Source organism: Pongo pygmaeus, chromosome 19 (assembly GCF_028885625.2).
Source record: "Pongo pygmaeus isolate AG05252 chromosome 19, NHGRI_mPonPyg2-v2.0_pri, whole genome shotgun sequence".
NCBI classification, from domain to species: Eukaryota; Metazoa; Chordata; class Mammalia; order Primates; family Hominidae; genus Pongo; species Pongo pygmaeus.
Genome location: NC_072392.2, coordinates 77,018,774 through 77,032,140, shown reverse-complemented (window position 1 = coordinate 77,032,140; position 13,367 = coordinate 77,018,774). Strand labels below are relative to the sequence as shown.

Genomic DNA, 13,367 nt, shown 5'->3' with positions numbered 1-13,367 from the left:
GCCCAGGCTGGTCTTGAACTCCTGAGCTTAAGGGGTTCTCCTGCCTCAGCCTCCTGAGTAGCTGGGACTACAGGCATGCACCCCACACCCCGATGCACTGACTTTTGCAAGCTCTTCCCCACTTTGGTGATGGGCCACCTGTTACTGACCCCTCACATGGTGCCCATATCAAAGCCCTTGGCACTTCAGTGGAGGCACTGGAGGGAGAGGAGGAAAAGAGAAGTGGGTGGCACAGATGGATGTGGGCAAGGTGCCAGTAAAGAGTGTGTGGGCAGCGAGAAGAGGACATGCTATCTGTAACAGATACCTGGGGCTCCAGAAGCCCTGGGGTGGATCCTGCCTTCCGCAGGAGAACCTGAGATCAGCCAGGACACAGCAGACAGCCAGAGATAAGGACTAACCACCCACAGCCCGCTGGCACCTAGCTAGAGCCTGCCTAGACCTATTCCCAGAAGGGAACTGCATTTATGGAACACCTTCTGTGTGCCTGGCACGTGGCAGCCACTCTACCTCTGTCCTCTCCCAAAGTCGTTATCCCCATTGTACAGATGACGAAATTGAGGCTTAGCAAGGTTATTTAACTGGCCTAAGACACACACACGAAGTGGCTGAGCCAGGATTTCAACACAAAATTGTCTGGTTCCAGAACTTCCCACCCCAACAGGGAGGTGGGCAGACTCAGATCAGGAGGCAAGGGAAAGTGCAATTGTTGGGCCAGGTGGAGGAAGAGATGCTGCTTCCAAGAGAGGTTTTGGGGCTTTGCCCTCTAGAAAGGCAATCTGACATGAACGCAGGCCAGGCTGGTGGTAATGGTAGTGGTAGTGGCGGGGGGGGGGGCTTCAATTTCTGTCTTGAGGTTGTGTGATGAGTAAGAGGCCAGGAAACTTGGTCCTTCACGGAGGCCTTGGTTTAGTCCTGGTGGGAAGGCAAAGCTGTCTGGATCCATTCCTGTCTGGATGCCCTGTTGAGGTGGGGACTAGGGAGGACGGCATAGCTTTTCCTTTAGAACAGTGGTTTCCAAAGTGGGTGTGCACCTAGGAGTGTGCAAGATGATCCTTTTGGGTATGGGAAGACAAAATTAGAATTTCTATTTATAGTTAAAAAATTAATCCTGGCATGGTGCAGTGACTCACACCTGTAATCTCAGCACATTGGGAGGCTGAGGCAAGTGGATCACTGGAGCCCAGGAGTTTAAGGCCAGCCTGGGCAACATGGCAAGACTCTATCTCTACAAAAAATTTTTAAAAAAATTATCCAGGTGTGGTGGCATGCAGCTATGGTCCCAGCTACTCTGGAGGCTGAGGCAGGAGGATGGCTTGAGCCTGGGAAGTCCAGCCTGCAGTGAGCTATGATCATGCTACTGCATTCCAGCCTGGGCAACAGAGGAAGACCCTGTCTCAAAATATGTTTATTTATTTATAAATAAATGAAAATAAAAATTCATCCCTATGTCTGTGATTTCTAATATGCATACTAATTAGGTGAATAACACAAATATAGTTTATGGGCAAATATTTATATAATTTTATATAGTCCATTGAAGGCTCTAATTTTTTTTTTTTTTTTTTTTTTTTTTTTTTTTTTTTAATACGGAGTCTCGCTCTGTCGCCCAGGCTGGAGTGCAGTGGTGCAATCATGGCTCACTGTAACCTCTGCCTCCCGGGTTCAAGCGATTCTCGTGCCTCAGCCTCCCAAGTAGCTGGGATTACAGGCGCCCGCCGCCACTCCCGGCTAATTTTTCTATTTTTAGTAGAGACAGGGTTTCATCATATTGGCCAGGCTGGTCTTGAACTCCCGACCTTACATGATCTGCCCACCTTGGCCTCCGAAAGTGTTGGGATTACAGGTGTGAGCCATGGCACCTCGTCCAAGTTTTTTTTTTTTTTTAAATAGTCCATAAATAAGGTTTCCAGAACTAGGCACTGGTCAGTCACAGGTGTGGAGGCAAAGCACCGCAGAGGGTGGGTGTAGATAGACTGGGAATAGCTGTTGGTGGCCCCTGCTGGTCATTATAGGAAGTGCAACATCACTCAGTGCAAAGCCTTATCTGCAGAAATTTGTAACACTCTTGAGTTTTGTTTTTCTCTGTGCCTTGACTCCCAAAACTCTGGGCTGAACACCACCATAGGAATACCTTGATTTTTGGGGAAGGAGAGATACTACCTACACCCTTATGACCTCTGAGGCTGAGGCAGGGAGGAAAGCAGAGCTAATTACAGACCTCAGAGAAGAAGGACTCATTCCCCTCTTGAGGTAGGGGGCAGCCCTTAACTGCTAGGGGATGCATTGCCGACCTTCAAACCTGCTTCCCTTCCCAGCTACTCCACTGCCAACCATTAGCACCTCTATTCCTTTGGGGAACAGCTTAGGACACACTGCACCTTTATTATGGCATTCAACTGTGCTACCAAGAAGCGCTTTTTGTATCTGTGTAACACACTCCTTCCCAACTTCAACCCCAGATTGCGAACTCTAGGAGGTCAGGGCCCTTATCTATCTCAGTATCACAAAAAGTGGTACCTTGCCTGGCACAGAAGAGGAGCATCCTATTCTGCATCAATAAATGTTTCTTCTCATTCTGTAATTGCACAAGGCTGTTGTGAGAATGAAACAATTTGTCAATTGTAAGGTCCTGAACAGATGTGAGAGGCTGGCATTCTGCAAGGCCTTTATTAGAGAGATACTTGTTGACCGACGAATGCAGTGGGGCAGCCGCTAAGAATAATGAGTTGGGCTCCACCTCCCCAGGTGGGCCAGAATCTGAGATCCCAGACTGTCCTGAGGATCCTAAATGGAATGGAAGGTTTGATGTGGGTTGCTATGGAGGTAATAATTGCTTGATTGAGAAGTAATTAATATCTTGTAGAGATTCAAGATCCTTCCTCTTCCAAAATACAAATAGCTGAGTAATTTCCAGCCCAGAGGTGGACAGGTGAGAGTGGAGGGTAGCCTTTATAATGGAAAGGGGAACTCTTCCTGAATTCAATTAGAAGGATTTTCTAGGCTGGGTGCAGTGGCTCATGCCTGCAATCCCAGCACTTTGGGAGGCTGAGGCGGGCAGATCACCTGAGGTCAGGAGTTCGAGACCAGCCTGATCAACGTGGAGAAACCCTGTCTCTACTAAAAATACAAAATTAGCCAGGCATGGTGGCGCATGCCTGTAATCCCAGCTACTCGGGAAGCTGAGGCAGGAGAATTGCTTGAATCCGGGAGGCAGAGGTTGTGGCGAGCCGAGATCGTGCCATTGCACCCCAGCCTGGGCAACAAGAGCGAAACTCCTCTCAAAAAATAAAAAAAAAAAAAAGAAGAAGAAGAAGGATTTTCTAGCTTGCAGATAGAGGAGAGAGCTGCAAGCAATGCGCTCCAAGAACCCTCTTTGTTTAGAGACCAAAGCCTGCAATTCCTGTCAAAGCTATCTGGGTTCGATGGCTTTCTTCTCTCAGTAAAAGCCTGGGTCACCTAAACAATGTGGTTTTCAGCAGTTTGGCCGCCTCTGTGGCTTTTCCCTATATCCAAACTTATACCCTTGGAACTCAGGGGAGAGCTGAGTCTTGGGACCCAGGGACCAGTCCCCTGCTTTCGGGTTAGATTCCCATTTCTGAGATTTCCAAGCACGTTTCCAGGATGTAATCATTTCTTTTCTTTTTGTTTCTTTTGAGACAGGGTCTCACTCTGTTGCCCAGGCTGGAGTGCAGTGTTGCAATCTCGGCTCACTGCAGCCTCAGTTTCCCAAGTAGCTGGGACTACAGGCGCGCGCTACCACGCCCAGCTAATTTTGTTTATTTTTATTTTTTGTAGCGATGGGGTTTCACTATGTTGCTTGGGCTAGTCTCGAACTCCTAGGCTCAACCGATGCTCCAGCCTTCGACTCCCAAAGTGTTGGGATTACAGGAGTGAGCCATCGCGCCCGGCCAAAGATGCAGTCCATTTATGATCTTAGGAATCCAGTTAGCAAGGAAAAGGGATGACTCTCACATTTTGTTGAGGGCAACTGGACGCGGTGGCGGAACGCCGAGGTCGGAGAAGTAGCGTAGCTGGCCCTAAATGCTAATTGCACTGCACAGAGCTTCCCGTATTTGGAGGCCCAGCATCTTTTACTAGCAGATCTGGGGTGGAGCCGGAGGCTGGGCGAAGGCGGGCCAGTGGGTTTAACCCTTTATTTACTTTTTGGGCTGGGACTCTGAGGAAGGCTAGCCAGTTACTTCTTTATTCCACAGGCAGGGAAAGGACCAGGCCTCCCTCACCCAGACCTAAAAGAGGCTCTCGAATCCTTTCAGGAAGACATTTCCTCTTTTTTGTAAAATTTCTAGAAAGTCTGGAATCCAGATATCCACCCTCTGAGTCCTTAAAAAGCTGCCCCTGATCCCGAGGCCTTCTGGAGCTGGTATCCTGCTTCCTGGGAGTCTCTCTGAAGTCGTCCTATTCTTTTTCTCAACATGGAAGCAGGATAACGAGGAAAAGTGAGGCACGTCTGGAACTAGAACACGGGTCTAAGCCAAGATGGGTGGGCGGAGTAATCAAGCCGGTCTCATTAGTCACTTTTACTATCGCCCTTTTAAGGGATCCTTGGGAGCCGAGGGGCACCAGCGGGTACTGACTGGTACCAGTCCTGCCTCCCTAACTGTTCCCAGTGGGACGCCAGCAGGGCGTCATGGTCTGTGCGGTGTCTCCCAAACCACTACCTGGCTGCCCCCGGACCAGCTGCTGGGAAAGACTACTTCCTCCGAGTTGTGCCGGCCTCCGCGTTCTCCTCCCCTCCCCTCTCCTCCGGGCCTCCGCCCTCTCGCGGAGAGGCCTCGCCGCTTTAAGAGCCGGGCTAGCGATTGACAAGCAATAAACGCTGAGCGCCCGGCTGCGCTGGAGCCGCCCGGGGCGCAGGTAGGCGTCCCCCGGCCCCCGGGCCAGCACCCACCCCAAGACCTCCGCCTCCTTTTCGTCCTGGCACGGCACTTAGGACCCTATTCACTGGTTTAAACTCCACAGGCCCCTTTCACCCAGGCCCGTTCCCTCCCTGTCCACCCGCCCCCGCCCCTGGGCCCTCTTTCTGGGGTGCTGGTTGGGAGAACCAAGCCCCGCTGCCCATTGACACTGGTCCCCGCCCCTGCGGTAGGGGCTCCAAAGTGGCTTCAGGCACCAAGGTGGTGAGCTGTGAGGGGCCCGGGTATCTGCGCGGCCTCCCCGGGGGCTGTGCGGGTTGGGGGGACTTAGAAGCCCGGCATTACGTAAGAACCGTGCTGTTAGCGCTTCCGGGGGTTGGGGAGCGAGACAGAGGTCGCGCTGGGTCCCGGTGGCCCCCTGGTCCCCCTAGGCAGCCAACACCACAATCTTCCCTGGGAGGGGGTCCGCAGAAGGGGGCGCGCTGCTTCTCCCGCTTCCCAGGCTGTAGCGGGGCGGGTCGGGAGCCAGGGTTAGGGTCTGGAGACTTGGGAGGGGACCGGTGCCAGAAGCGAAGAGCTAGGGTTAGAAAGTTAGGTCAATTAAGGGGGGGGGGTGCGGATAAAGACGGGGTGGGGGTTGGTGGCCGGGGCAGTCATTTAGTGACCTCATCCCTGGTCTCTGGCGGGCGCGCACGCAGAGAGCCTTCTTTGATGGCTCACAACACGCCCCCCTCCCCCAGGTCCTAGCGCCCAGGGTGTTAGGGCTGGGTCCGTTGGGGCAGGGGTGGTCTGATTGTCCAAGCATGCACGTCCGCCTGGCCTTTCGATCCCATCCTCTGGCCCTCAGTTCTGTCCAGACCTCCCCGCGACCTCTCGCTCTCCAAAGCGCCTTTGTCAGACCTTTCTTCTCCGCACCTCTTTGTATGTGTATGGATGGAGGGATGGGTGGGAGGTTGGAAGAAACCTCTCCCTTTCACTGCTGGTCCGCTCGCCTACGGACACTATGGGTGATGTGGATATCTCGGAGGCAGAGCTGAGGGGGCATCTGGGCCCAGGCTTTTGGAAGCCGAGGTGCAGGTTCCCAGATGTCTGGGTGCAGGACCTTGGCACGGAGCCAGGCTAGCTTGCCTGGCACTGCCGTTCTCCTGTGGGCACAGCCAGGCCCCGCCCTCTCAGAGGCTTGGACGGGCGTGGGGGAGCAAAGCCAGCCGATGCCGTGGGAACCGACTCCCCGGGAGAAAACCCAGGCAGGCTGGGCAAGACTTTCGAGGGCAGGGATTTCATACAGGATCCTCCCTGCCTTTTCCCACCCTCCACGCTCTAGGGAAGGAGGACTTCTAGAGTCTCTTCTCTGACCCTGTGAGGGAGAGCAGCGCCAGCCAGGAGAAGGCTCCAGGTCATGAAGGCCTGGGAGGGGGAGGGAAGGGATCCTTCCTCCCTGCTCTCTAGGAGTAGAGATTGGCACCAGGGGAACGGGCCAGCGCAGTGGATCCTGGGCATTTCTTCCAGCCTGGGTGTAGCCTGAATAGGGGTGCCCTTCCTCTCCCTGAAAGCACCTTTCTTCCATGTCCTCAGGGGCAGAGCTGGGAGGAAAGGGAACCATCCCCCTCACTTTTGTAATTTCTTTCACCTGAGCTCAGGTGACCGGCTCAGGCCTGAGAAGGGAATGGGAGCAGAGAGGGTTTTATTGAAATCAGGTACTAGTCCTCTGGGAAGAATCCCCTTTGGGGGGAGGTGGAGTTGCTGTGCTTCCCCCCCCACCCAGGACTTAGCAGGCATTCAGTCCTAAAGTGGGCACTGCCAGATGCTTCCCCCCACTCCCCACCCCTGCTGTGAGCCACTGCCTCCTGTTGTCATGGCAACTGGGAATTAGGGTTTTATCCAGCAGCACATGCCCAGGAAGGCAAAGGGAAGAAGGGTGGGGGGTAACCCCCTGCCCTCTCCTGGGAGAACGAGGGAGCCACTCCTATCCTGGGGATGGAATGGAAACTGGGGCTGTAGACTCCATGCTTGGTTCTGCCCAGAGCACTTGGTCTCCTTGTGCCAGCTCTGAGCTAAGAAAGGGAGAGAGGAGAGAGAGCCAGCCAGAGGGGCCATGGAGAGGTAGATATCACTTCTGTCAGCCCCCCAGATAAATGTGGAACATCGACGCTTTGGTAGGCCTAGGTTCCAGAAGCAAATGAAATCAATGTGGGTCTGACTCTCAGGGAACCTACAGTCTGGGAGTACTCATGTTTTCTACTTTGGCTCAAATTCTGGACTCTTTTATTATTTTTAAAATTACTCTTTTTTTTTTTTTTAAAGACAGGTTCTTGCTCTGTTGCCCAGGCAGGTGTGCAGTGGCGCAATCATGGCTCACCATAGCCTTGACCTCCTGGGCTCAAGAGATCCCCCTGCCTCAGCCCCACAAGTAGCTGGGATCATAGGCATGCACCACCACACCTGGATAATTTTTAATTTTTTTGTAGAGATGGGGGTCTTGCCGTGTTGCCCAGGTGGGTCTCAAACTCCTGGGCTCAGGTGATTCTCCTGCCTCAGCCTCCTAAAGTGCTGGGATTATAGGCGTGAGCCACCTTGCTCAGCCAAATTATATTCTTATGCTCTAAAAATTCTACTTGTTTCCTCTTCAAAAAACAAAAAAGACAGCAGGAAGAAACACTTTATTTATATACTTATTTTTGAGTCATAAAACCTGGATTTTCATTTTAGCTCTCCTTATTAGCTTTGTGAACTTGGGCAAATCAGTTAACCTCCCTTATCCTCCCTAGTCTCCTTCTCCTCAGAGAAATAGGCAAGTAATACCTGCTCTTCCTGCTTGTCAGGACTGCTGGAATCATTGTTGTTCTCCAACCCCCACTTTCTGGGCAGCACCTTCTCCCCTACCTTTCTGGCTTGTCCTGAAGGGGAGGCTCTTCCTATTCTCTTCCCCATTGCTTTGCCCTTGTATCTGCTCATCCTCCTCTCTCCCCTCTCCAGGAGAGACGTTTCAGAGCCCTTGCCTCCTTCACCATGCCGGTTGCCGCCACCAACTCTGAGACTGGTAAGAAGGGGGTGAGGATGTTAGCTTATTTCAGTGGTTCAGAGGGTGCCAGGCGAGGACGTAGGGGTGGGCACTTGCACAGCTCCAGATAAGAACCAACTGGCTCCACTGCTGTCCACCCTACCACTCAGCCATTCCTTCTGGCAGCTGCTGTGGCCATCTCCTCTGTGTGGGTTCCTGTGCTGGAACGAAGAAGAGAAGGAATAAGACCCATACCTGCTCCAGTGTAGGGCTGGAGCACAACTCACCTCCGTGGAGGGCAGGGGATGCATGCTCCAGAGGTGACCCATACTATTGCTGGAGGGCAGTGGCATAGGACCAGGCCTTGAGGAGGTGGCCCCGGAGCTGGGCCTTGGAGAAGGGCTTGGGGGTGGAGGGATTACAGCAGCACAGCCTGGGGCTGAGAAGTCCATAATCGCTGCCCACTAGGCCAGCATGTGCCAGAGGTGGACAGGGTGTACTGGGGGTCAGGAAGCTGTGAGTGAAGGAACGAGAATACCAGGTCAGGATACGTGGACGTGGCTCTGTAGGAGGCATTAGGACAAGGGAGTGGGCCACTCAGACAAACTAGCAAAGCCTCAGTGGCAAACTGCTTAACCTCTTGGAGCTCACATTCTTCTTCTGTAAAGAGGCTGCTGTGAGACGCAAAGGCTATAATGGGAGAGCACGTTACTTTTAGGAATAGTCATAATTATTATGCTGCTGTTGCTGCCGCTGCCACCAAGTTGTTGTTTTTGAGACAAGTTCTGGCTCTTTAGCCTAGGCTGGAGTACAGTGGCGCAAGCTTGGCTCACTGCAACCTCTGCCTACCAGCCTCAAGCCATTCTCCCACCTCAGCCTCCCAAGTAGCTGGGACTACAGGTGTGCACCACCATGCCCAGCTAATTTTTGACAAAAATGTTGCCCATGCTGGTCTCAAACTCCTGAGCTCAAGTGCTCCACCTGCCTCGACCTCCCAAAGTACTGGGATTACAGGTGTGAGCCACTGTGCCTGGCCTGAGTTGTTATTTTGGCATTAACCCTGTGTCCTTGAAACAGTCACCTCCCTTTGAAGACCTGAGATTTCCCTAAGATAAGATGATGGGACAAGATCAGTGTTCTTAACTTTTTTCTTTTTTTTGATATGGAATCTCACTCTGTTGCCCAGGCTGGAGGGCAGTGGTGGGATCTCGACTCACTGCAACCTTCACCTCCCAGGTTCAAGTGATTCTCCTGCCTTAGCCTCCCAAGTAGCTGGAATTACAGGCACCTGCTATCATGCCCGGCTAATTTTTGTATTTTTGTAGAGACTGGGTTTCACCATGTTGGCCAGGCTGCCCTGACCTCAGGTGATCCACCTGCCTTGGCCTCCCAAAGTGCTGGGATTACAGGCATGAGCCACCACACCTGGCCTGTTCTTAACTTTTATTGGTCCTGAGTCACTTAGAATCTGGTGACAGCAGTGAGCCCTCATCGTAGACATATACATCCATGCACAAAATGTACATTCTACTCTAGGGGCCCGTAGATTCCCGTAGTGCACGCAGGACCCCAGAAGGTTAAGTTCCCTGTGATAGAGGCCCTCTGAGGCCTGGGCAGCTGGGAACTGCTGTGGTTCTGCTCTGAGTTGTCTGAACTTCCCCCTGCCTGGATGCCTCCCTCCCATGCAGCTCCTTCTCTTGCTCTAGGCCCTGCTACTGCCTCTGCCAGAGGTTCCAGGGCTGCCACTTTGGGTAGAATGATTCCTCTGTGCCTCCTCTCTGAGAAAGTGAAGGGAGTGAGCCAGAGCTTAAACTGTGGTACACTTGTCCAGGAAAGGCCTCTTCTCCTTGCAGTGGAGGGATGGCACCAATGTCCCCAGCTTCTGCAGCATCGGAGGGCTCAGTCCCCCATCTCCTGTCCAGCCTGCTGGGCTCCCTGGGGTCTCCCCGCCTCTTTCAGCCTGCCTAGGCCCCACTGTAAGCTGCTTAGGCGTTAATTAAACCCACCCCTGAGCCTGTGCTTAATGGCCTCTCCATCCGGGGCTGCCGAGTAAACCCATCAATAGTGCCTGACTGGGGCGTAGGAGGAGGAGCAGCCCAGCAATTTGGCTTCCTTGTTGCAGACCACTTGATGGGGGTGTGGTGGGGGAGGATGGGGGACAGGGAGTGGAGCCTTGGGGTGTGGCGGTGGGTTCTACTTCCTCAAAGGACTCCTGGGGCTCCTGCTCCCCTTCATGTTGTTTGAGGGGCTGCTCCTGGCTTCTCATATTCAAAGGAAGCAGTACAAAGTGTTTCTCTTCTTTCAGGCAGCCTCTGTCCTATCCCGAGCTACATTAGCTCCCAGCTCCAAAAATCTAATGGTGGGTTCTGCCCCTTATTATCTGGTGGTCATTATACTTCCCACAGGATAGAGAGATAGCTGTGTCCCTGCCTCTGAGTTCAGGCTCCCCTTCCCTCCTCCTTCCCTGGGAGATCCCTGCCTTGGACTCTGCAAAGGGCAAAGCTAAAAAGGTCCTTTTTCCGCCCTTCCCCATGGGTCAGTATGGTTGAAGGGAGGGAAAGGGTGACCCCATATCTACTTTGGGTAAAGTCAGGGGCCGTTTTCCTGAGAGTTGGGAGATAAATCGGCAGTGGCACTGGGCTGAGAACTTAGAGATCCTGAACCTGGCATCTCCTGACCTGAAGCCTTGCTCCCTCTTCCCCTGTCACCAGATTCCCTCCCTTTTTTGGATCAAGGCTGGGATATGTGGCTGCTTTCAGGTGGAGCTGTCCCTTTAAATCTCTCCTCCATCCCTGGGTTACTGTCCTGGTGTGTAATTCTACTGCCATGGCAACCAGGGGTGCAATGCGACCTGGTGCCACTCCTCAGGGAATGGCTGAGTGGAGGCTGCAGTACCCTGATGGTGGCCTCTTGGGCACAAGATCTCAGAGGAATGGGGTCACCGGGGCGGAGCTGAGTCCCTCCCTTCTGCCCACACTTTTCCCTGTGTGCAAATGTGCCCTCACTTTTCCTTTCTGGGGAACTGAGTTCCAAGATGCCTGACTTGCTTCCTGGGCATCACCCCCTTCATCAAGGGGAAGAGCTCATGGGAGATGGGGGAGGGGAAGAAGCTGCTGTGAGGCGAGGGGTAAGCAGGGCTGGGCACCATCCCTACCCACAGCGATGCCACCTCCCCCACGTACCCTGCCTCCCAGTGGCTGACCAAGGGCGGGTAGGGGGAGGCGTCTGAGGCTTGAGGTATTTGCCCCGAGCCCAAGTGAGGCTGCCTCCTGGTGGAGGGCTGAGTCGTTCTTGGGGACTTCCTTCGACTGAGGGACCATTGTAAAGGAAACAGGGCCTGGAGAGGGGACTGAGAGCAGAGGTAAGAGGGCATAGGGAGGAGGTGGCATGGGGTGTATTAGAGGAGGGGCTTCTAGAAAAGAGGGTACAGGGACAAGATGGGCCAAGACTTTTCTCCCTCGGGTCTCCTGAAGCTGGCTGTGAGGGGAGGGTCTCGGGGTACCGCGCCAGTCTTGAAGGGGCAGCATGCCTACCGCCTCCCCAAAACTTCCTGTTAGCCGCCTCCTCCCCATCCCCACCGACACTGACATGCTGGGGATTGGGCAATCTGTGGGACTAGGGCTCCCTCCCACCATCCTTCTCCCACCCAGGTTACCTCCTGCTCTGCACCGCGAAGCGCCAGTCGGGGCTTTAGCCAATCAGCAAGGCGGTCACGGCGGCTGAGCCTTGCCATTGGCTGGTTCCTCAGAGGGCGCTCTCCGACTCCCGCCTTCCCCAGCCCGGCCAGGCTCTGGCTGGGGAGGCGGCAGACGGCGGCGTGTAGGACACTCCGGGAGTCCTCGGGTCTGGGGGCCGCCATGGCAGGCAGCCCAGGCAGCGGGGTCTCCTTGGAGGGTATATCCCTGGAGTCTTCTGAGGAAGCGGAGCTCCAGAGGGAAGGTAGGGAAGGGCGGGCCAGATGGGGGCGGGGCTGCTGGCCCCTTAGCCTACCTTCCTCCAGCAGAGTCGGGGCATCTGGGGAGGGTGGCCTGGGAGAGGTCATCTGAGGGCACCTTCAGGAGAGCTGTCCTGGGCAGAGGGCACCAACTCCCTTGGCTCAGTCCTCCCCCAGATAACTGACGGAGGGAATCTGGCATACCCTGGCAGGAAGGGAAGGGTCCCTGCCCTGGCCTCTTTCAGAGCCCACTGAGGGCCTCGCAGGTCTCTGACCAATGCCAAGCCCCAGCCTGGGCAAGAGGGTCTGAAGGGCAAGCTTGGACTTTTTTTCTGGAGAAGGCAGGGAGCAGGAGGAGATGGAGTCCAGGAGTCCCTGAACCATCTCTGCCAGCTCCAGTTCCAGTGCCCCCTCCTCCCCACTCCTGTTCCTTCCTGGAGGAGGGGGGCACTGACAAGAGCATTGAGAGGCGCCAGGGGTGCATCCTCCCCCGTCCTCCGTGGCTTGGGTGCTGTTATGCAGATGCAGGCATGGGCGGCATGGTGGCAGAGTAATGATACCCCTCACCCATCTCTGCCCCCAGCTGGGCACATTCTGCTTCTCGCTTCCTTTCCCCAGAACTTGCCACAGCCTGGAACTCCCACCTCTGCCAGTGAGTGAAGGCAGCCCCCACCTCAGGTCTCGGGGGCGTTGTTGCGGCCCAGCTGCAGGTGTTATCGTGTCCTCCGTTATGTCCCATTCCGGGCTGAGAGTTTGCTTATCCCTGTGATGACTTGGTGTGATCTCGGCCTTTGGGTCACACCGAGGCCTCCAGTGCCTGTTTCCCTAGCTCCTGCCAGCATTCCAGGCCTCAGCTTTGACTTCCTATCATCCATGTTAATTTCTCAGTGATTATAGATCATTGTCACTCAGAGCTGAAGGCCTGTAGACATCATCTAGCCCAATCCATCCATTTTACAGGCAGGAAAGACTGAGGCCAGTGACGGACAGTGACTTGTACAATGTCACACTGAATTAGTGGTGCTTAGACTGGAGGCTCTGCAGGCCCTGGCTCCTGTGTGGCTGCCTGCTTGACTCTGGGCCTGTACTCAGGGACTTGCTCCGAGTACTATCTGTCTCATCCTTGAGCCTGCCAGGTACAGGTGGCTGAGCCCTGGGCTTCAGCCCATCTAGAGGTTGAGGTTGAGTGAGGAGCTTGTGGTTTTTCTTTTCTTTTCTTTTTTTTTTTTTTGAGACGGAGTCTTGCTCTGTCACCTAGGCTGGAGTGCAATGGCAGGATCTCAGCTTACTGCAACCTCCACCTCCCGGGTTCAAGCGATTTTCCTGCCTCGGCCTCCCGACTAGCTGGGATTACAGGTGCCTGCCACTACGCCCAGCTAATTTTTTGTATTTTTAGTAGAGACCGTGTTTCCCTATGTTGGCCAGGCTGGTCTCGAACTCTTGACCTCAGGCAGTCCACCCGCCTCAGCCTCCCAAAGTGCTGGGATTACAGGCATGAGCCACCGTGCCCGGCCAGAGACAGTCTTGCTCTGCCACCCAGGCTGGAGTGCAGTGG

The 13,367-nt window shown here is 54.3% G+C and overlaps 1 protein-coding gene across 4 annotated transcripts in view; it reads left to right on the top strand.

Annotated features, from left to right (window-relative positions):
- The first annotated feature begins 4,604 nt into the window (after positions 1-4,604).
- The window catches only part of MPP2 (MAGUK p55 scaffold protein 2), a 32,196-nt gene continuing 23,433 nt past the window's right edge, over positions 4,605-13,367 (top strand). Inside the window, exons 1-2 of one of the 4 annotated variants that reach the window (XM_054457795.2) lie at positions 4,605-4,878; positions 7,854-7,917. In XM_054457795.2, the coding sequence (XP_054313770.1) occupies positions 7,887-7,917 (31 nt within the window). In that variant the 5' untranslated portion in view covers positions 4,605-4,878; positions 7,854-7,886. Of the gene's footprint in view, positions 4,879-5,201; positions 5,223-7,853; positions 7,918-11,663; positions 11,818-13,367 lie in introns of those variants that run through there. The other 3 variants (XM_054457797.2, XM_054457796.2, XM_054457794.2) reach the window with 3 other exon arrangements.